This window comes from Parasteatoda tepidariorum, chromosome 12 (assembly GCF_982258835.1).
Source record: "Parasteatoda tepidariorum strain Cologne lab strain chromosome 12, Ptep-v5.0, whole genome shotgun sequence".
Lineage (NCBI taxonomy): Eukaryota > Metazoa > Arthropoda > Arachnida > Araneae > Theridiidae > Parasteatoda > Parasteatoda tepidariorum.
The window spans coordinates 43,786,511-43,811,836 of record NC_141766.1 but is presented as its reverse complement, the minus strand read 5'-3'; the positions used below and the strand labels follow the sequence as shown (position 1 = coordinate 43,811,836).

Below are 25,326 nucleotides of genomic sequence, written 5' to 3'. Positions count from 1 at the left end.
AAATAAATGTAAAAAAGTATTTTCATCATCTCTTCTTTTTAAACAAAAAATGCAAATTTAACAACTAATCACGTTAAAATAATTTATAATCAGGATGCTGGTAGTTTTAACAAAACGGTAGGTACTTATAAACATTCGCAACATCTACTGTATTATTGACAGATTGGAACACAGCATTTAACAGGCAGCATGCAAGTTAGAATAAATTCGAATACCAGAGGGAGAAATAGTATAGTTACGTTAAAAAATATATGGATTCAGAGCACGCGATATAATCATTCCAATAAGAGCATGCAAATAAGAAAAACCATCGCGTGCAGACAGCCACGTGTTTCAGAAAAGAATATGGGTCAAAAGTTCTGATGGCGATGTACTTCAAAAGAAAACTCAAACTTCATATTTTGAAATTCCTAGATGTATTTTTTATATAAGAGGCTAAAATTTGCCAATAGAAACAAAAGCAGTTAACCTTCTAACTACAAGACGAGTTCATTAAACCCTAAAGCGAATTTTTAAGCAGAAAAAGTTAGTAAAATCTTTACAATGCAACATTCCTAATTCAATCTTGATTCTTAAGATGCCTCCCCTCCCCCTGCCGCGACCATACTCAATTGTCAGAGGGGTGAAGTAAAAGGGAATCTTAATAATCTTAAACATGTAACAAGCAAGGTCTTTCAATCAGAAAGAAAAAGATACAACTGGTGTTATTCTAGAATTTCAACAGAATCTGAGTTTGAAATCAAATAATACCAACTCCTAATTCTGCTATCACATATTCAGTAAAGTAATTTAATATATATTATTCGATAGTCCGGCTTTAAATTTTTATTTTTACGTGATTTAGGTTAAAATAATTATTTAATTACATCCGAATCTGTTTTTGTCAGATTAAATAAAATTTAAAAAAAGTAGCAGATTGGTTATATAAAAATTAATAACTGCATTATTTCATTGCTTTAAATTCTCGAGAAAAAAAATCCTTAGACGTTTTAAAGTTCAGTTATTTTTCCTCATCTCATAAAACGTAAACTATTTCTCACTCTTTTTTTTTTTTCTCTTCAAGATATTGGTCTGTCTCTGTTGACTGACACACTATCTTTGAAAGTTAGAGAAAATCTCATAAAACGTAAATTATTTCTCACTCTTTTTTTCAAGATATTGGTTTGCCGCTGTCGACTGATACACTATCTTTGAAAGTTAGAGAAAACGAAACTTCAGTCGAACTCGCTTACGAGGGCGAAGAGACCGCAATATTTGCTCGTAAAAAATAAAATCAAATCAGGAATTCATATATATTAACTAAATTAAAAATATAATTATTTTTTTATTTCAGTACAACACAAAAGAAGTTAGCTTTGAATTGTCTTAATGTCTCATGGTTGTGTAATTGTTCTACGGATAATTCGGACTCGTAGCCCGAAACACAGACATCAAAATGGAATTAGTCAACACGAAAAATTCATCTAGCCGAAACAGGAATTTTTCTAGGAAAGAACTTGCTGAGCGGGAGAAGTAATATTAAATAAAGCGTTTATGAATCACAAAAAAAGTATAGCTCGTTAAAATATAGATTTGCTTGTTAAAAGCGAGCTATGCTCCAAAACCTAACAGTGCATTAAGTATTTTCGAATAATTTAAGTACTAAACTAAAAATACAACAAAATGGTAAACTTTAAAAGAGCTTTTGTTCTATCTAGATTCAATAACAATAAAATACTCATAATAAATTTAAATCATAATAGCAGTTGTATGTAAACTAATATATGATTTAAAAGTTTAAGCATTTCCATTTCGATTAAATATAGAATTGAACAGCAAAAGCGCCGAAAGCGGTTGTACAGCATTAATTTTGAATTTGGATAGGGACGCCGCGAATATTATGTTCTGATGAATGATGAAGCTGCACTTGTAACATGAGACAGGGATTGGCAAGTTTTTGACATTTTACCCGTTTTAAGAGCCCTGGCAAAAAGCACTTTGACATTTCTTGAGTATTGTCAAAAACCCAATATTTTGATGTAGAAAATAATTATTAGCTGTTATAAATATGTAGTAATTATAAATAGTACATATAATATTACAAGTAATTTAAATCATTGACATTAAACTCCCTTTCTGTTTTGACAATTACTGTCAAAAATCCAAAATTTTGGTGCAGAAAATCATAATCTATTATAAATATTAAATAAAAATATGGTAAATTGTAATTTATCCAATTTGATAATTTTGTTCATGATAGAATTTGGATCAGATTTTAACAATTTATGACAGGATTTTGACGTCAAAAAACCAACTCTGCTCTGTGATCACGTTTTCTTGGATATAGCACTTAGAAAATTATTTTAAACCAAGAAAAGCAAGCATTATTTATCAAAAAGATAAGCCGCTTATAACAACCTTCATTTTTTTTCCATTAAAAAATCACCTTTAAAAATAAAATACGAAAACTATTGCCACATTTACTTTATCTAGGATTAGCAAAAGATTTGCATCTACTAAATATATTAAACTACTTTCAAGTTCATAATTTTATAAAACCTCATCAGTCTAATTGCTTTTTATAACCGAAGAGCAATCACTTAATCAACACGCAATTATTAAAAACCAAACCAAAAACTTCGGGCTTATAAGCAAATTTGTGAGATTGACATTTTTTTTTTCGTTTTTTTTTACCCATACTTTATAGTTGGGCAAGTCAATGATAAACTTTGATATGTGATTACATTCAAGCAGGGATTAAAACATTTTTGATTTTTGTGTTATTTTAAAAATTGTACATTTTGGGCAAAAAATGCCAGTATATCTTATAATTAACAACGTAATTATTTAAAAAATATTATTTAATTGATTATTGTAATTAGTATTTAATTGCGTAAATTTAAAAAAATTGTAAAAAGTAATTATTTAAAACAATTATATAAATAAGGATAACAGATTTAAAATGAGAATTTTCAAAATTGTAAATTGGGCTACATTATCAGGGTGCGTAGACAAATTATTCAACAAAAAATAAGCACCTTTTAAGCACTCAAAAAATATTTTTAAGCACTTTAAAAAAATATAACTATGCAGGGTTGGAAAGTTTTTGACAATTGACGGTTTTATCTTGTTTTAACCGTCGAGTAAAAAAAAAAAAAAAACTTTTGGCATTTTTTTGACAACTGTCAAAAATCATGAAATTTAGAATAGTGTAAAACGAATGGCGTTTTCATACTTTACGGACCGACAATAAGCCGAAATAGATAGGGGTTGAATTAATTGTGAAACGTTAAACAGAACAATGTGAACTGCGTCTTTTAGCATAATTCGAAGCGAAAATCAACATAGTAAAGGAAAAATTTCATTTTGAAAAAAGGAAAATTAAGCACTTTTTTAAAATACTCAATGAAAAAAGCACCTTTAAGGGCTTTTAGAAAACGAAAATAAGCACCTTCAGAAAAACGCTACGCACCCTGATTATCTGAAAAAAATATGTATTAACATTATGAATAGAAACGTGCTTTGGATACTTAAGATTTCCAAATTTAGCTAATAGTAGACAATGTTAGAATCGATATATCGATTACTATCACACAAACTAACACTTTCTTTTGGCTTTTGAAACGAACGCTTAGTTAATGGAATAACAAATAACCCAGTCTAGGACAAGATTAATTAACCTAGAAACCTACATTTCGGATTTGCTTGGAATGGTACTAGGGAATCCGAACTGTTTAGCTAGAAAAAGAGAATATATATATTCCCTTAGACAAATTTGTGAGAAAAAAAAGCCGCTTTAAACCAGATATAAAACTATTTCTAATACTAGCATTGGTCAAAAATTGTGGGATTGAAACTGAATTTTGCAAACTAGCAAAAAGTTTTCTAGAAAAAGTCATTAAAAAATCAAAACTACGATAAAACGTAGTATAATGCTAAACAATATTTAAGTAAAAAATATGAGGACTAAAACATTATCAGGGGTCTGTCCAGACATTCTGTGTAAGGTCCGTTTTTCGTGAAATTGTGAAAAAATTACTCACATTCTTTCAACCAGGGTCCGCTTTTATGAATTTGTTCAAATAGGGTTCGTTATTGCAAAAAAAAAAAACTTTTTTCAAGGAGTTTTTAAATTGTAAAAGACATACAAGATTATGCTCAACACTGTAAAATTATAATTAAAAAATTAAATTTAAAAAAATAAACAACAATTGCTGCATCCAATATAGAGATGCAACATACAAATATTTGGTATTTAGCCTATACTGCTGAACACAGAATATTCATTTCGGACGAATAATGGAAGAATCGTCTGCCGAAGACAAAACTTAATTCGTTTACATCCACCTTTCCTGTTTTCTGCCCTGGAAAGGGTTTATTCGATTAACAAAATAATAATGAAGATAAATAAATTTGTGAAGGGTCCGATTAAAAGAAAAATCATTTTGTGAAGGGCCCGTTTTTAAGTTAAAATATTTTGTGAAGGGTCCGTTTTTATGAAAAAATATTTTGTGAAGGGTCCGTTAACGGACCCAAATTTCTTTTAAACAGACCCCTGTCAATGAAATAGAAATTTAGAGTCGCAACTTTAAGAATGAATATATTTAAAACTAAAATTTATTTCAACAAAATCAATGATTAAAATAATCGGGTTAGTAAACTTAAAAAAATAAATAATGGAGTTATTTAAATCATGCTAACCCTGGTTACTTTTTATGAACAAAATAGCATGCCGGGTAAGAATTTGTCCACGACTATGGATAATCAAGTTCTCTTGCACTAGAAAACGATTACGCATTCTATTTAACGATAACAGGAAACAATACTAAGTATCTGTATTTACAGTTAAAAAAGGAAACCACATTATTTTTTTCCTTGAATAGTGTTATAAATTATAAATAGCACTTAGTCTAAAACATAAATTTTCTACTTAAAATGTGCTTTTCTTTCCACGAATATTTTTTTCCGTTTGTATATTTTGACACGTTTTGTTGGGTGCATTTTTTTTTCCGTGTTATCATTAAAATTGGCATAAATAACGATAAAGAAATATTTCAATGTATTCCTCGGATAAAGTTTTTTTAAAAATACGATAATTTATTAAAGATAGGTTTTGGATGAGACTTACGTCCTTTCTATGAATAGAATGATTGTTTTCTATCTACCTTTTCAAGGACATCTCTGCTTTAGAAGTTATTAAAGATAATTTGAGACGGAAGTTATTTACATTTACAGAATTGTTTTCTACCATTAACGAATATGCGTGACGAGTTTATTTTTATCCGAAAATTTAAGCTAACTACTTAAAACATTATCGTAGGATGCTTGGATTCATCCACCTTAATTATCCAAGATAATTAAGAGTTTCCTTTCATTATTATTTTAGAAATATATTTTCTATATTCAAGGGTCTGTTTAGACGAAATTTGGGTCCGTTAACGGACCCTTCACAAAATATCTTTTCATAAAAATGAACCCTTCACAAAATATCTTTTCATAAAAGCGGACCCTTCACAAAATATTTTATATTTTAATCGGGCCCTTCACAAATTTGTTTATCTCCATTATTGTTTTGTTAATTGATTAAATCCTTTCCAGGAAGGGGGGGGGAGGTGAAAGACAGATGTAAAGCAGCTAAATTTTGTCTTCGGCAGACGCTTCTTCCTTTATTCGTCCGAAATGAATATTCTGCGTTCAGCAGTATATGCTGAATATCAAACATTTGTATGTTGCATCGCTAATTTAGTAGCTGCAATTGCTGTTTATTTTTTTAAATTCAATTTGTTTAATTATAATTTTACAGAGTTGAGCATAATCTTGTATGTCTTTACAATTTAATAACTCCTTGAAAAAGTTTTTTTTTTTTTTTTGCCATAACGGACCCTATTTGCACAAATTCATAAAAGCGGACCCTGGTTGACAGAATGTAACTCAACGTTTATTTTATATCCATAAATTACGAGTAATTTTTTCACAATTTTACAAAAACAGACCTTTCACAAAATGTCCGGACAGACCCCTGATATTCTTTTTTAATAAAATAAAAAATATTCAAACTTTAAACATATAAAAGAACGTTAGCCAACCAAAACGCATACCAAATCAAGATACTGGTAGTATTTGAATATTTGAACAAAGGATTAAATTTTAAAAATTTGACAGTGAATAATAATAAAAAGAAAAATACGCATTTTGGTAAAATTTAGACCATGTTAGACCGAAATCTGTTGTCTCCATAATTTGTAATAAAACCAGCGTTAAGATGTAGTCCTCCAACATCGAAAATAGTTTTCGGTAAATTTAAAACTCATACAATTCCTTAAATACGAACATACTTTTCCTAAGAAATAAAATAAATAGCATTTAAAATGTTAACTATATTTAATATCTCAAAATAAGATGCACAAATCATTGCGAATATAGCATAAATTTTTTAAATAGGATTTAAAGTAAGTTAATTTCATTGGCACAAAAAGCCAGATTACATTGCTAAGACTGAATGGTGCAACTCTTGCAAGTGTCTAGTTCGGGCAACCTATCTGCCGGTAAATTTGAAATATCTAAATTGGCTGCAAGCAGGAAAAAATGAAGGAATCACCGTTAAATCTAAGAAATTCGATCGTTTCTGTGATTCCAATTTCTAACATTTAAAAAAAAAAAAATTTTCGGAAAATTTTAAAACATCTTTTCATAATTTTGCGAAAATAGGATATGGTTCCAAAGCGATTTTGTAAAAAATCACAAAAACCAGTAGTCAGTCTAAACCTTTATAAAAGGCCCTGATTTTGTGAAAACTTCTATTATATTTGGAATCTAAAATTATGGCGGAAGCTAGCTCTTTAAGACAGGATATGAATGTGTGAAAATAAATTAGTTTTTATGGGGAAAAACACACTTAATTAACATAAATAAAGAATAAAATAAACGTTTTCAAAGAAGCTGTATTTTAAAATAAGGAATTACAGATGTCATCATTTTTAGAGACATAAGTGACAGTTCCATTTTTAAAATATAAAGAGTCAGTTTTCACGATAAATTCGTAAAGGGACCTTTTATGTTAATGGACCAAAATTAAAAAAAAAAGACCAGGTTAGATTTCTAGTTTCAAAAATGTTTCCATTTTGATATATTTTTCTAAAACATAGGTATTCGACAGGTTAAAAGGCACAGGAATCGGAAATCCATAAGCTTTGCCACTTCGCGTAGAAAGCTAGTAATCGCAATTTGTTTATAGTCAAAAACGCGTACAAGATAGCGCATGCTAGGTAGCGTGACACCAAGAAATATTTCTTAGCAGCCAGCCTTAAAATGAAGGCATAAACTATAACTGTAAAACAAAAAGGAAAATGGAGTATACAAACTAAGATTACTAGGAGCATATATGTCATAAAACCCCTATTAAGAAAAAATATCCTGAGTATGTAAGAAACTAGAGGAGATAAGGGTACCTCCCTGAGGGTCATGAAAGCTAAAACCAGTATTTATTTGAATAAAAAAAAATAACAAATTTCAATTAGAGGTTCGTCAGCTTTCATTACAATCTACTCAACCAAATTCTACTAAAATAAAAAGGAAAAAAACTATCAATTACAGCATTAATTATTTAGTTTTAAATTGCTTTCTGGAAAGAACACAAAGTCAGGATTATACCAGAGAGAATTTTTATCGAATCGTCAATAACGTTTTTTATTTTACCTAAAAAAAAAATCCGAATTCGGCGATAAACAAATATAAAGATTAGGGAGGTCGAAGAACAGGCATGTAGCAAATAATGAAATGGTATGTTTTCTAAGATCAATAGAAACTTTGGAATAGCAGTCATTTAAAAAATTTTTTTTATGAAAAGGTCTAGTTTCAGTGAAATTGGGAAAAATCTACACATAAATTTGGGGGGAAAGGTTTAGTTTTTGAGAAAAGAAAAAAAAATAGAATTGTCTGTTTAGTTCTTTTATGATAAATGTTCAAAATTATCTGAATCTAAGGTCAGTGTAGAATGTCTTTTTTTCTTTTTAGAATCCTGCTTCATGAACATTTGAAAGCAAAGTCCCGTTTTTGTAAAATATACAAATACCATACTTTTCTAAGATTTGCTTTTAAATCATGAATTAATGACGCCATTTGTGGGAAGGGTCCATTTTTAAAATATAAAATATTGTGAAAAATCCATTTTTTAAAGCATAAAATACTGTTATGGGCCAGTTTTTAAGGTAAAGAATTTTGTGAAGGATCCGTTATTACGATAAATGAATTTGTGAAGGATTAGTAAAAAATCCAAAATTTGTTTTTTTAGAGTGTTTTAGAATCTTTTTATAGCGTTTTAACATCCTTAATAACGTCTTAAAATCCTTGAAAGCGTCTTAAAATCCTTAAATGCGTTTTAAAATCCTTGAAAGCGTTTTAAAATCCTTGAAAGCGTTTTAAAATCCTTGAAAGCGTTTTAAAATCCAATATTCTCGAAGATGTAAATTAAGAAGTTTATGACCGTTGCAGTTCGTAAAAAATAAAAAGCTGAAAAAATACAATTTAAAAGAATGGAATTAACTCAAAAGTTGAAAAGATATCGTGCAAATATCCTACATAATCCTCAAGACCCAACATACCAACTTTCAACGAGGAAATTCAGAACTATATACTCTCACGTGTCCCATTTAGGACAGATTTGTAAATAAAAACCCAGTTCCGCGAATGCCTATTAACTCTTAAAATAAGTGTGTAAGAAAATTATAAAAAATGGGAATTAAAAGGCCTTATGCTCTATAATAGAGAGTTAAATACGAGAACAAAAAAAATGAGTCATTTCTCCGGTCTAAAAATACGCTATTATATTACCCAAACAAACTTTATTAGCTTTTAGAAATTGAATTTGTCAGCTTCCTGGAACGCTGATTAAAACTAATGATGCAGCCGATAAAACTTAGCTTCGTTGTACTTAGAGTAAATATTTTCTTGTTGAGTCACTCTTATCAAAACAATAGCTTTGGGATCATAATTTTTACTCTTATTTTCTAGAATATAGAGCGATCAAACGGCAAAATTTGGTGTCAAAATTCTGTTATATGGACACTTCTTAAAAGGTGGGAACAATAACTATAACAGCAGCTAATTTTGAATTATATTGATATTTACGTTGATATTTATTTTCATATAATTTCTCATGCAGTATACCTTTCCATTTAAATAAAATTATAACTTTTTTTCCTTAGAATTTTATGTTAAAAAATGAATTCAAGAGAAAAAATACCGACTTTGAGTTGCAAAAAAAAAAAAAAAAATTTATGATAATAAATAAATAGGCTTTTGGGTTCCAACAATAAGTTTATTTTCATCAATTGACAATAGCTAATCCTTCGTGCAGGGGTCTGTCCAGACATTTTGTAAAAGGTCTGTTTTTGTAAAATTCTGAAAAAATTACTCGCAATTTTGTGAATATAAAATAAACGCTAAGTCACATTCTTTCAACGAGGGTCCGCTTTTGGGAATTTGTGCAAATAGGGTCCGTTGTTGCAAAAAAACTTTTTCAAGGAGTTTTTAAATTGTAAAGACGTACAAGATTATGCTCAACACTGTAAATTTATAATTAAAAAAATTAAATTTTAAAAAATAAACAGCAATTGCTGCTACTATTTTAGAGATGCAACATACAAATATTTGGTATTTAGCCTATACTGCTGAACGCAGAATATTCATTTCGGACGAATAAAGGAAGGAGCTTCTGCCGAAAACAAAACTTAGTTCGTTTGCATTTGTCTTTCTACCCCTTCTTGAGAAGGATTTTATTCCATTAAAAAAAAATAATGAAGATAAGTTAAAATATTTTGTGAAGGGTCCGTTTTTATGAAAAGATATTTTGTGAAGGGACCCAAATTTCTACTAAACAGACCCCTGGTTATGAACACTTTAAAAGGTGGGAACAATAACTATAACAGCAGCTAATTTTGAATTATATTGATATATACGTTATATGAAAATAAATATTAATTTCTCATGAAGTATACCTTTCCATTTAAATAAAATTATCACTATAATAGCTTTTTTTTCTTAGAATTTTAGGACAAATCACGTTAAAGATTACGTTAAAAAATGAATTCAAGAGAAAAATAACGACCTTGAGTTGCAATATATATATATATATATATATATATATATATATATATATATATATATATATATATATATATATATATAATTATGATAATAAATAAATAGGCTTTTGGGTTCCAACAATAAGTTTATTTTCATTATAATGAATATGCTTTAGCGAAAAAAAATAAAAAATTTTCGGTTGCGCCACAGTGAGTCGGGGCCAATCTTAGGGATCCCGGGGGCCTCTAATATAGAATGAATATAGAAATATTTATATGATTTAAAGCTGTCAAGATCTTTTTTTCAATAACCACCTTTTCTTTTAGATCACAAATACTTTTTAAAATTTAAAACTAATAAGATTGAGGGTGATATTAGTTTTTTTAAAAAAAATTGTTTTATGAATATACAGAATTTAATCTGGATATGTTTTTAAAATGACAAAACTGTCAAATAAGTTTTCCCTCAGCCAACAAGTTAATTAAACGATTAATATAAGTTACTTTTTTAAGTTGTACACAAATTTCCATGAGTACTACCAATAATCTCTAATGTAGTTCCAAGATACAAAAGGTCACTTCCACACTATGTCGCATATAGTATTAAGTAATGATGCATAACAAGGAAAGATATGTCGACCTTGGCAGAGGGGAAAAAAACTGTGTCATACATTTATTCTTAAATCTTAATCTATTCATAACTAAAGAAAAATAGATCTACTTTTTGACAAATACTATTTACCCAGACATAAAATCATTTTTTTCCTCCTTTTAAAAATAGTTTTCAAAAGAATTTTCAACTGTAGAAAGGAAAACTACAAGTCTAAATAATTTACACAGAGAATAACCATGAATTTTTTTTAAAAAATTATATTTAGTTAATCAAGCTTCTAAATAAAAATTTAAAAGAAAGTTGTAGAATTAGTTTTTGTAGCCTTATACGAGTTTAGTACACTTTTTTTAGAAAAGAACTTATAGGGGTCAATCCAGGATTCCCTACCAGGATTACTTAACTTACAGCGTGCTAGTCAAGTCTTAAGTGTTTCTGTAAATAACTCGCAAACATTTCATTTGCAAGAATACAAAATTAAGTATGTTAATTCTACCATTAAGAGTAATGGGGATTTATGAAAATTGCTTTAGTTAAGAATTTAATTAGGAACCATTTTAAAAGAATTTTTGATTTCTTTTAAAGTGATTTGGTTTTACAAAGGGAAATTGAAACTGTACTTAAGAAATTAATTATTATAATTTTTAAAAGACTATATTGCTCAAATGATAATATAAAGTTTTTAGAAAGTTATGTAATTAGGTTGAATGACCATTTTGATAGTTTTAAATAATATTGATTTTTTAAAAAAATTTCTTTAAGTCAAATTATTTTATCTCATCATACAATTTAAGATAACTTTCTTTTCACACCGATTATGAAGTTAATTTTATTTCATATAAATATAGAAGTTTTTATTGATATTCTAAGAATTAAATTTTATCTAGTTTTGTCTTATCAGTTGCTTCCTATGATTGTTATCACACACAAGAAACAATCTAGCATATCACAAATAAATTCTGAAAATGTTAAACACCTAGAATTTATCATTTATATCTATAAATTTACACTAGAATGCAAAACAATAATTTTGAAATAATTAAGTTTATATCATTTATAATTTAGGTTGGAAGGTTTTCAATAACAGACGTTGATAGCTTAAACTGACAAGAAAAACTGTTGGTCATTATCTTATCAGCTCTTATCAATTATCACTAAAATACAAAGTAGGAAAATATTTAGAATAATTATGTTAACAATACTTGTAGTAAAAGTTGACATGTTTATCATAAAAGATTTTAGAAACTTAAGGTGTCAAATGAATAGTTAACAGTCAAATGAGATCAGAAAGGATATGAAATCAAGAGTTTTGCCTCAGAATAAAAAAAGGGCAGGGCACATTCATTTCAAAAAGGGCACTTTGAGTTTTGAAAGGGCAGTTACTTAAAACTATAAAAATTTCTGAATTTTATCCTCAACAATTTTTAAATTACCCTAATACACTACTTTAGGTGTTTATTTCAAAAGTAATTCTCTTTCAATCAAAATAATTTAAAATTTTGTAGTTTATAAAAATAAATAAAGGTATGTTAAAAGTTATTTTCTGTGCAGATTTTTTTTCTTCAAAATACAAAACTAAGAAAATGAATAATTGATAAACAACTTGAAAGCTTTTTTCTACAATTTAAACTAAAAATAAGATAAACATCACTTAGAAAATTTAGTAATATCCCTCATTCCGAAAAAGATACTTATAAAAATTAAAGCAGTTGAGAATAATCTTGACAAAGTAAATATTTGTAATAGTAAATAAAATTAAAACTATGAGCATACATAATTTTACCAGTGTGTCATTATCTAAGCAGTGAATTGTTTTCAAAATGAAATATGAATAAAAAGGTAGTGTTTAAAGGGTGGTGGTTTACTTTTACAAAAAAGATCATGAGGCCGAATTTCCTAGGATCAAATGGTAAGCAAGACAGGCTGTTCTTCAAAAAATGCTTAGGGAGAACACTGATGAAATTATATTTCAACGAAATATTTATGTAATAGTTTCCAATAAGAGGTTTGTCAAGAAAAACATCCAAAATATTTTACAAAATATCTATTTTTAAAATACTACAGACAGAACATTTTTAAAATTACATTTACATATTTTTTGAAAATCAGTTTATTTTAGCATGTACATATTTTAATTGATTACAACTTTACAGCCCTTTTTTAAATAGTTCCATTGTAATTTTTAATAAAATCTGAATAGAAATATATAAAAAAGAATCATTTTAACATTTCCAGTTCTTATAAATTACACCAATACATGTTTAATAAACTGAAGTTTGAGTATTTTTTTTAAATTCATGCTTCTATCTTATCAGTTTACTTAATTTATATTTAATGTTTATGGCTTTTAAGACCTTTTCTATTAATGAAGCCGAAGAGAAATTGAAATTGAAGTAATAAACTTATGATCGGCTTAATAAAATTGTGTTAAAAAAAATTCGACAAATTTGAACTCCTTGCCTTCTTTATGCTCTACTCCTTTTAACGGTTAACATCTATTTTTCTTTATTTGTTGTTAACTGTCCCTCCCTTTTAATCTCAAACTACTTATCTTAAAATCCACATTTTGGCAACTCAATAAATATAAATGCCTTTAAAATAAGAAAAATAATTTTATATCTTGTACTAAAATATCTGCTATGTATAAAGGCACTTTAGAGTTAAACTGTGAAAAAACTTTACATTTTGGCAAAAAAGAATGTGCTTAGTTATTTTAACGATTATTAAGAGTGAAAATTTTTGAAGTTAAAAATAATGTTGCAAAAGCTAGTATGAAATAATTTAGCTACCACTTATTTTGGATGTAAGCAAAGGGGACTTTTAAACAAATTTATGATATTTATAGCTTATTCATTCAACGTAATAAGTTAAATTCATTACTTAAAAATACACACAAAAAAATAAAGAGAAATTCAGAATTAAATATTACAGAAATTGTACCTACTAAAATTCAGCAAATAATGTACGCAAAAAACATAACTGTTTACATTATCATAATTGAAAAGTATATAAGTAGCAGCTCCATAGAAGAGAAAATTATAAACCTTAATATTTAAATAATAAATATTAAAGAATGGTAGGTATAAAGTTACATCAGACGGATTACTTACAGATTAAGTTTATATCAAAACATTAAAGTGCAAGGCTACATGAGGCTATAATCAGGCTACATTATAGCGGTGCATAAGACAGTCGTTCCCACAATTAGTTCCAGGGTACCTATGGGTTCTGAAATCTAAGACTTTAATTGACCAATTACAGCTCTTTTAAAGCTGTAATTATATTTATATCTCCTCCACAATCAATTATTTCTTTCAAAATTTAGTTATTTTCATTAAATTATTCAAGTAAAATGCTAGAGAAAAAAAGACAATATATTGAATAAAAATATGCATTAATGAAAAAATTGCATTTATATTTGCAATTAAATTTTTTTCAATCCTAAATAAAACTAAATTCCATAATAACTAAATATGTTTGACTTTTTTAAAAACTTATTACAGTTCTCTTTTCACCAGTTTTTATTTCAACATAAGCCATAATCCAGCTTATTTTGTTTATTTTCAACTTATGCCTACACTTAAACAAATTTCCACAGTAGACTAAATGCTATTCCAGATCAGTGGATGAAACTGTCAAAAACAGGGTAAATCTAGCTTTAAATCTGGTATTGATAAACAATGAAAAAACTTGATTCTTTACACTTTCAAAATAATTAAGAAGTCTTTCTTTAGTTAACAGTGAATAATTAGTTGAATTATTGATTATAATACTTAGTTGAAATGAATTGATAAAATCGATCATTAAGAGTAGAAGGTTCTAGGTCTAAAGAAATTGGAAACTGTTGGTCTGAACTAATAGCATGCATAGGGACTTACAAGACCAGAAAGCCTGGATGACATTCATTTTTAGATGGAAATTATGAAAATAATTTTTTTAAATGCGATCAGAACTTTTGTAAAATTTCCACTTCTTACTTTTTTACAACTTGTAAAGTTTTTATTATAGTAGAACAGTCAGTAGTTTTAAATCAGAACAGCTGAGTTACAGATAAAATATTAATTTTAAATTTATGCTATTAATAAAAATATGCATTTTTTACACAGTATTCATTTTAAACTGATAAGTGCAAATCACTACAATTATTTAAGCCGGGATAAACGAAATTCTTTACAAACAATGAGCTCAATATTTATAGAAACATTGTCAGCATTCAATACAATTTTGTTTTATGAAGTTCAGCCTATGGAATCATCACCATTAAATCTGTAAGCAATAAGCGGAAATTGTCAAGCAATTTTCAAAATAACAACTGCGATTTGAAGATTAAAGAAAGTAGCAAAAAACGCAAATGAGGGGAAAAAAAGTTAAAGAATTTCCAAAAATTGAAAATTTTTCACACCTTATGAAACTTCTTAAGTTTTACATAAAACAGCTTTAATTCAAAATTTAACGCTAATTCTGCTTAATTACAGATGTAGAAAAATAAAAAGGATTTATATTAAGTTAAATATTTTATTCGACATGTTTAGAAGGTAAACATCTGCAGGTGTGACATATTTCCGTCTTGTCAAAAGTAAATAGTATTTCGAAAAATGCTTGACAGCTTTAAGTGACAGCTAAGCCGGCCGGTTTTAGTAAACCGAAAGAAATGTTACTGAAACAGTTTCTTACTTGCAGAATCACCTCCTGAAGCCATTTGGAATAAATGTTCTTAAAATAAGAGACGTCTTCCGCTAAACTTCACGATAAAATTACAAGTTAAAACTGAAGTCAAAATTGATAGTTTGTTTATCCTAATGACTTAGCTTACGGTATAATGACGTCGCAAATATTTCTGACGCCCTCGCGAGGAACGCATAAATTTCAGAAGTTGCCAGTTATCAAAACCTAAAGAGAGCAGTCACAGTTTAAGCAGCGGTAGCCGAGAAAAAATATTGAAAAATTGAGAACAGAAATTTTGTAAGGGTCATTTTCACTGTATCTCATTCGCGCAGCACGCATTCGTGATTAGTTCCAAACACGAAAATAAGTTTATTAGCTAAAAAATGTTTTATGAATCATGAAAAACTTTAACCACTCAGACATTAGAGGTAAGACAGGTTTTATTCAAGAGTCGATAGTTAATTCCTCACGTAGACGGCTGGGGCTGAACGTCTGATCACATTGCATGTGATTGCCCTAGACGCTCGTGCCAGTGTTAAGTAACAGCATGTAAGGCGAACTGCTCGCGCATATCGCATGGGAGAATTGCACTGACATGCAAACACATATGGATGGTGTTTTCTACTCTAGGGAAAGCTGCAAGCCCGCTACCGCCTAAATTTACGGGTTACTTTTTCCGTTGTATTTTAAAGCCATTTGACATCATTGTGTTTTGAAATTCTTGCAAACAATGTATTTGATTACTTATTACTTGTGTTTACAATGCTAACAATACTTGTGTTTACAATGCTAAAAGTGTTAACACTAACGTAAGATGGTGCACAGCTTGCAACAAGAACAAACAGTAATAAACTTATGGAAAGAGGCCGTATCAAGACTATCAAAAAAGCGAGTTAGTCAAAATCTTGCAACCATGTCACCTTTTTTAACAATATATCTCTAAATAACTAAACCAAATTTTCACTTCAAACTCACCAGAATTACATAATAACATTAATATCTTATGAAATACGGCAGATTTGAGCTCGGAAATTATCTAATATATTTCTTTTATTGAAAACAAAATTATCCGTTTGAAAATATCGCCTCGCAGAATAACATGTAGTAAACAGCTGCGAACTTTCTTACCGGAATTAGAGCAGGCATACAGCTCGAGATTGCTATTGTTTACATTTCTACTGAAAACACCATCCATATGTATCGCATGCATTGTGGATGCACCAAGGCTCCTTCTTCCCAAGCGAGAAGAAGTTCAGAGACGCAGTTTGAGGAGATGGTTCGAAGACAGCATTACCAACCCACCTGCTTCACTTTATCATTTCTTACTGTCTCTAATAGCATACCAGTGTAGCTCTAGTGGTTGGCTAACAGTCAAATCAAATAAAAATAAGAGAACATTTGTACTGCATGCGATTTGCTCTAGACGTGAGAGCGTCAGTTTAGAAATAACATGAAGACGAGCTGCTTGCGTCCGCGATGAATCGTTAACGCGAATTTTATGCAGTGAGAATGCTCCATAAATTTGGGTTTAATTATGACAGAAAAGCATTTTCCTTTCACCAAATATTTTTCAGCTGAAGTAGCAGGCTGAACTACAGTAGCAGGATAACCCTGGATTCATTTTTTATGTCCTTCCATGGATAGTTGATGGAATGCAAACAATAACTTAAAAATTTAGAAAATTTTTGGTGAGTTCCTCGGCTTATATTATGTTTACGAGGTTATGTACGGAGGCTAGATTTTCTAGACAGTTTTAGAATTATGATTTGTGTTTAAATTTAACCGTAATTTTATTATTCATAAGAATTTTCTGCAATTTATAAATTCCAAAAGGTTGTTGTTGTTGTTCATTTACGTCGTACTAGAGCTAAACAATGGGCTATTGGCGACGGTCTGGGAAACATCCCAGAGGATGATCCGAAGACATGCCATCACAATTTTGATCCTCTGCAGAAGGGATGGCACCCCGCTTCTGTAGCCCAACGACCTGCACGCGAAGTCGAGCACTTTACGGTAGCACAGTTTAGCGAGGACCAATACCGCACACCCTCGGTCCCTATGCAGACTGATCCAAGTGGTCACCCAACCGCACACTGACTGCAACCAGTGATGCTTGACTTCGGTGATCTGCTGGGAACCGTGTCTTAACGATCAGTCCACTGCGGGACTCCAAAAGGTTGGTTGCAATAAATGAATCTGTGAATAATCGAAACGTAAAAATATTCGAAGAAACGAATTTAAGCGAAAACGCTAAAATAGTTCCTGGGAAATTAAATTTTGAATCGGTCGGAATTTAAAAATTCATTTTTTCATGAACTATTTCACCGTATTTTGCCGTTTTTGTTAATTTTTTTTTTGTCACTTTAACTAGCATTCTTTAATATGATGTAAAAACTTGTACACCTTGCAATACAATTTTTTTTTTCGATTTTTATTAAATGAAAAATAATAATTATTTACTAAAAGTTATATTTTGCGTAGAATTATCTTTGGATAAACGAACTTCTTATACGTGTGCCGAATTTTCGCTTAAAAAGTTCTCGAGATATGCGCAAAATAAAAAAGGACATTAAAGGGGTCAAACTTTGGTCAATTTTCTTGACCAAATTATCGGAGCCATATATCCCAGATTGTGGCGAACCCCTATATTTTGGGATTTAAAAATTCGAATCCGTCAAAGTAAAGGCATGCTTATTTAGAGAAAGTGCGTTTTTGTGGCTGATTGCGTACCTTAAAAAATCGTCTGCTCTAATTAATTAGCATATTTAAGGTCACCCCCTTGAACCATTAAGATTGTGTCATAGAATGTGAGGATACAATCAAAAATTATTTGAGGTGATCTGTTTATTTATTATTATTATTTTTTTTTTTGCGGACTGTACTGTAAAAGCTCCGAGTAATACGTGCGACATATACCTGAAAGTTTTTCATTGTAGGGCTCCATCAAAATGTTAATATTGACAAAACCTGCCTGTTTCTATCAAGCTAAATATTACTTGCATCCAGCTATTTCGTCAATTTTTTGTTGTTGAGAAAATTACATTTTACTGTTGTTTAAGCTAGCAATATAGACGAAAAGGGCAAAACAAAGAAATTTTTATTCATTTCTGATACAGAAAATAGAAAAACGCTGAAAATCAGTCTTTCTTTCATTGCTGTTCTAAAATGTTTGATATTATTGTTGTTTCTAATGCCGCCTGAACTAGCCAAGCTCGTTAGCCATTGTGATCCAGCGTCTTAAATATTAGACAACATTTGCAAAAATTATATCTCATAAAAAAATAATAGTTTAAGAGTTCTTTTTTTACTGTTTGTATCTCTTTACAATGTGATTGTAAATGTAAAAATATATTGGGAGTACAAATTAGTTCGGTCCGTTTTTAAAAGATGGCTCTGCTGTTATGAATGTTATATAGTGACAGCTGGTTTCGGTGGTTTCAGAGAGGTTAAACATCTGTCAATAATATTCAGTTTATATCGCTCTGAGTTTCATACAAAAACGCTATTTTTTACTTTGTTGAATAGGTCAAATTTTGTAGTAACTAAGCAGCATTTGCCGGAGGTTTTATGTTTCCGCTTTAATTGGAAGAAAAGTGCAGCTGAAGGGCATCGAATGCTTGTAGAAGTTTATGGTGACAATGCTCCAACTGATAAATCATGCAGGGAATGGTGAATGGTGAATGAAGGATGGTGAATGAAGAATGGTGAATAGTGAATGATGAATGGTGAATAGTGTTGTAGACTATTAGCTGCTACAATCTGGTGATTCCATTACGGGCGATCGATATAGGCTACAATTGATTCGCTTGAGCCGTGCATTACGAGAAAAACGGGCGGAATACGAGCAAAGACATGACAACGCTATTCTTCTGCATAATAACGGTCGGCCTGATGTCTCAAAAGTCGTAAAAAATTATTGGAAACGCTCAAGTGGGATATTTCGCCGCACCCACTGTATTCGCTGGACATTGCTCCTTCTGATTACTGGTTGTTCCGACGGATGCAGCACGATTTGGCAGGTCACTAGTTCACTTCTTTCGCAGAAATCGAAAATTGGCTCCTAACTTGGATCGCCTCGAAAGACGAGACATTTTTTCGAGATGGAATTCGAAAATTGCCTGAGAGGTGGGGAAAAGTAGTAGTCAGCGATGGACAATGCTTTGATTAATCTGTTCATTCATTTTGTTCGGAAATAAATGCATTTTTGATCACAAAAAGGAAAAACGGACCGAACTAGTTTGTAACCCCAATATTTGAATTTCCCCTCGCTGGATCGAAATTTCATTGTAACAGAAATTTATTTTAATATAAATTTAGGAAAATAAAATTTTTTTAGGAAGGTAAGAGATTCGATTCAAGCAGCTTTTTGAACAGTTTTATGACAAATAAGTATCTAATTATTTTGAGTTTAATGGATTTTGCTTCATGGCCTGCATTATGTATACAAATATTCTACAATATGAAAAATAATAAAAATTAAAATTAATAATTACTATGTAATAATCAACTATTTCATTAGAAGCGCCGTATTTTCCCGGCATCAACGCGATGTCCTGCGTGCACGAGCGCCGTGTTTGGACAGCATCATCGCGTTAATGTTTGAAAACCGGCCGAATCTGCTTTAAGCTGCCACTGACTAATATTTCAATGACCTATATTGGATTAATACCACTCAGGGAGCCACGATGGCTCAGGGGATAGAGCATTCGCCTTCCAATTTCGGCGAACCGGGTTCGAATCCCAGTCGATACGAATTCCGCATCCGGCTTGCACCGATCACAGTGATGACGTGAAATATCCTCAGTGGTAGCCCCTTGTCGTCTGGCTAACCATGGGAGGTTCTCGTGGTTTTCTTCCCCATGTAACGCAAATGCTGGATGGCTCCATCAAAAAGTCCTCCACGAAGGCAAATTTCTCCCAATACTCGATCCAGGAGTTCCCTTCTGGATTGTGTTCAAAATTACAAGGCTACGGAGTTGAACATTAGTAGTTGTAAACCCATAAAATTGGATCGGCTGTTCAACAACGGCTATGAAATATAAAATAATACCACTCAGGGGATGGAGCGTTCTTCACCTTTTAATAGGGGTTCCAGGTTCGAATCACATCGTTGACTGGTTGATGCGAATTTTTTCCCGGTTCTCACTTATTACAATGCTGACATAAAATATTCTCAGTGGTATGGCTACAGTAGCCATAAAATATCCTCAGACGGATCATGGGTTAGAATTCCGTTGCCGTCAGGCTAACCATGGAAGGTTTTCGCTGATTTTCTCTCCATGTAACGCAGATGCAGGTCATTTCCTTTAAAAAGGCTAGTTTGTTCCAAATGCTTGATTCAGGAGTTTCTTTGTCTTCGAGATTGGGTTCAAAATTACAAGGGTACGCAATTGAACATTGGTAGTCGTAAACTCAGAGTTGGGTCGGCTGCTCAACGCCGGTTATAAAGCAAAATAAAAAATGCGCTTAATATGTAACAAGTTTCTTCGGTGTGTTACATTTAGGAGTGAAGTATTCGTTAGGTACAAAAGTAAAATATAATACGAAATCTTAATATGCAATGTGCAATGTCACGGCTCAAAGCACTATTCAGTGGCGTCACTTTAGTGGGAAGCGGGTTGCTGTAACTAAAATGTTAAAAAATATTTAGAATAGTTAATATAGTTTAGTTAATTGAAATTTTTTAAATTTTTTTTTCTTCATTATTTCTTATTTTTTGAGTCCCGCAGTGGTCTGATCGTTAAGACACTGTTTCCAGCAGATCACCAAAGTCAAGCATCACTGGCTGCGGTCAGTGTGCGGGTGGGTGATCACTTGGATCAGTTTGCGTAGGGATCGAGGGTGTGCTGTATTGGTCTTCGTCAAACTGTTCTACCGTAAAGTGCTCGACTTCGCGTGCAGGTCGTCGGGCTACCGAAGCGGGGGTGCCATCCCCTCTGCAGAGGATCAAAATTGTGATGGCATGTCTTCGGATCATCCTCAGGGATGTTTCCCAGACAGTCACCAATAGCCATTGAGCAGCTTTAGTGCGACGTAAATGAACTACAACTACAATAACAATTTTTTTTAATAATATCGTATCGCATCAAAACATATTTCTAAAAAAATTACAGCTTTCAAATCTATTTTACTTCAATCAAGTTTTCAAAATTGATACTAGTGGTAACTTGATTACAAACTACTCAATTTCTTGTTCAAAGTTCCATGCATACATATAAAAGGATCGAACCTTTTCTTTTTGTAAAATATTTATAAGTCACACTTTTTTTAAAAATTAACTTTTATGAGAAATTGAAATTCGGCATGTTTCATCTAAATGGTATAGCATTGTTCAATAAAATCTGAAAACCAGTTGTTCAATAAGATTAAAACTACCTTTCCTCTGAACAGGGGAAATCGTATCTGAAATCGAAAATCCAGGCACTGAAATAATAATCATCAGCATTGGCACGACAGCCCTTTGTGAGCCTGGGCCTTCCTCAAAAGCTTTGCCCATTCTGCCCTTCTCCCAGCAATTGATTTCCAGTTCTTTACTTTTAGGATGGCAAAATCCTCATCCACACAGTCTTTCCATTTCTTTTTGGGCCTTCCTCTTGGCCTTTCATTGAAGGGGGTTGCATTAAAGACTCTCCATGCCGTTCGTTCTGGGCTCATTCTCACTACATGCCCGGCCCATCTCATTCTACTTAGTTTAATAGATTTAATGACATCATCACTATTAAAGATCTTATATATTATCGAGGATAGCGCCAAAGATGGTTAGTAGGATCTTCCTTTCGAAGGTTGCTAATAACTTCTCTTCCCTTTTTGTTAAAGTCCATGTCTCTGAAGCATAAGTCAAAACTGACTTGATTAATACCTTATAAAGTAAAATCTTCGTCATTATTTTTATTAAGTGAGATTTCAGTAATGATCTTAAATCATAGAAGCAGCGATTGGCTGCGATTAACTGAAATAATGAAATCGATATAATTTTCTAGTTTCATTGTCACCGACGATGCTGTATAGACCAAAATTACTCGGAAAGTTACTCGGTTTAAAATCACATGTTCATGATTTGTTCAAAAAATTAAATCGCATCGTAATTAAATATAATAACAATAAAAATTATTCACGAAGTTTGTTCAGTAAAATTGGTAAAAAATTTTGCTGTAAACAATTCTTCTGTAGCAACAATTTGTTCGGTGGAATTGGGAAAACGTATCTTTACTAAAATGAAGTATTCTCACAACGCACAGTGAAAACTATGATCTTTGGCCAAAAGTCAAAATTAAATTTTCAACTAAAATATGTGTAGGCAGTTTTAATATCGCCCAAATTAAGTATTCATAATCATTCCAAACATTATAATTTACTTTTTGGACCGACGAGAGTACAACGTAGTGAAAAATATGTTAAAATTTTTTTCTTTTTAATGTGACTTTTAAATTTATATTTCAGAAATATATATAAGAATTTCACCTTACTGTTGCATTTTTATCAGAGTAATTAGTCTGAAATTATAGTACAATTTTTCAGTTTGTTGGATTAGTTAATACTCTTGACAAACTTATAGTTTATATCTTATCATTTGACATTTTACAATGTTTGAATCACTTTCGAAACTTATCTCCAAAAAGTTCCACGAGGTAATTAGCTAAACTTTTTTTTTGTTGTCTTCTTTGATGTTTCGTTTTCGAAAAATCCTACGCCATTTTGCCCATATTGCAAAAGTGGACTAAATATACCGAAAAACAAAAATTATGTTTTTTTCATGTTTTCGCGTCATTTTGCAATTAATTCGCGTTATTTTGTAATATTATTTCGGAAATATAATTTGCTTTTCATTTTTAATATAAAATTACGAAAATTATTATATTTTCATTGCTATATTTAATTATTTAAACGTTCTATATTATTTTTTATTTTATTTTTGCTCGCCATATTTCAGCCGCCATTTTTATTTTTTTTTGGTATTTTTAGTGTATTTAAAAATTTCAACTATGAATTCAATTTACCTGCTCATAAAAACCCCCAAATTTTGAAACAAATTTTATCGAAGTACTAATTTTGGCCACGAAACCTTGGATGCTGGCCCACTGTGCAACGTATTAAAAAAAGACGAGCAAGATAAGAGTTGATAGTAAACATTATTGCACACGCAATGGCTTCCAATTAGTTACTGTTCAATGAATTTGATTTTGAAAGACAAAGCTCAATTAAAGAATTTTCTCTTTTTTTATTTGGAAATTAAAGTAATTTCATTTTGTTCAACAAATAATAAGCTGAAGTGCCTATTGTTAAAATTTCCGATAACTTCCTCGGGAACTTTAAAGACTTATATTGGTGGAGATGAAGCACAAACTTTTTATTTTATTTTATTATTATTCTTTAACACGTTGAATGCCATGGGGGTCACCGGTGACCAGCACTGAGTTTGTTCGTAGCACCACAGGGGTTACCGGCGAAGTCAAGATTATTAGAAACACATAATTCGAGTAAATTTTTAATGCTTTTAATTTTTTAAATATTATTATAGTTACTAAAATGATTTGAAGAAATTAATGCAGTATAAAACACACAAAAATAGTTTTATTTATATACGCAGAGATGCCAACTTGCTTCGGACAGCGAATAAATATTTTCAAGTGGTGGTTTATTAATTGTGATTCTTGGTTTAGTAAATTCAATTTAGTAGATTTTTATTCACCACTATTTCTTAACAATTCGTAGGCTTATATAATTGACCACTTTTTTCAGATATGTCATGCTAAACCTTTTAAAAAACTAGCAAAATCTATCTAATATTTGCAAATTTAGTTTGTAGTTATTTAGCTTTTGGCCAGACGGGTGAGCCATGTAGAACTAGCATGGCATTCAACGTGTTAAAGAAAGAAAAAAAGAGGATTTTTATAAATAAATCAGATATATGATCACTCTAAAATCTCTTTTATTATTTGGACCGAAAATGATAAAATTAGCTTTTTTTTTAAAAGAGTAAAAAAATAAGGGGGGGGGGATAAATATTCAGAAATTTTTATGTCCCTTTAAATGTTTTTAATTAGTACATAATATCTTTTAAGGCAATTTTCCTTGAATGTACTGCGCGGAAAATTGAAAACAGAACACCTTTAACTTTTTATCGATAGGTCTGATTTTCATGCATTAAGATGCAATTTTAATGGTTTGAAAGTTTAGCCATAAATATGTTAATGTAGGCCGGCAAGGTTGCCGAGCGGTTAGTGTGCCTGACTGCGAAGTTAATGGCTGCGGGTTCGAATCCTGCTCTGGGTATGGATGTTTCTCTCTGCGTGTTGTCCTGTTGTGTGTGATGCGTGAATGTGACCCACCCTATAAACGGGTATCTGTAACAATGTAGTGTGGGTAATGTTGCTCTCCTCCGTGACTTGGGTTAATTGTGCTTAGGTGACAAAATGAGCAACACTTCCGGCACCTGCCGAGGTGAAGAACATATGTTCTGTACCTGCCATTAGACAAAAAGAAAAAAATTATTTAAGCAAATGATATTTTGAGTTGCGGAATCAGTCGCAAGTTTCTCTTCCTGAATAAACATACCTTTTTTTCCAACGAATTTTGTTTTTTGAGCCTTAAAATATAAGGGGTAGTCGCCAACAGGATAGCAAACATTATTTTAACTCGCAACATTAGTCACAAAAATGTTTTTCACTGAATGTTTCCCTTTTCTACGACGAGTTTAGTTTTTTAACCCTTAAAATATTGGGGGTAGTTCCAAACTGAATTACTAATGATACTTCAACTTGCGAAAATAGTCACAAAAACGTACTTTTCTAAATAAACATAACCTTTTTCCCCGTCTGTTTTGGATTTTAGATCCTTAAAATATTGGGGGTAGCCGCAATTTGGAAAATATTGTCCGAGTAGTTTAATCAGGAAAAACACAATTGAAAGCTGATTTTGAATTGATCACTTTTTTCACGTATTTGTTCATATCTCTGGGGAAAGCAATTACAAAATTCTTTCAAACATAAT

General features: G+C 30.7%; 1 protein-coding gene across 1 annotated transcript in view; it reads right to left on the bottom strand.

Annotated features, from left to right (window-relative positions):
- LOC107445841 (uncharacterized) overlaps positions 1-15,555 on the bottom strand; it is a 34,662-nt gene extending 19,107 nt beyond the window's left edge. Inside the window, exon 1 of the mRNA XM_016060331.3 lies at positions 15,346-15,555. Coding sequence (XP_015915817.1) covers positions 15,346-15,370 — 25 coding nt within the window. The 5' untranslated portion in view covers positions 15,371-15,555. The remainder of the gene's footprint in view (positions 1-15,345) is intronic.
- Positions 15,556-25,326: the final 9,771 nt, after the last annotated feature.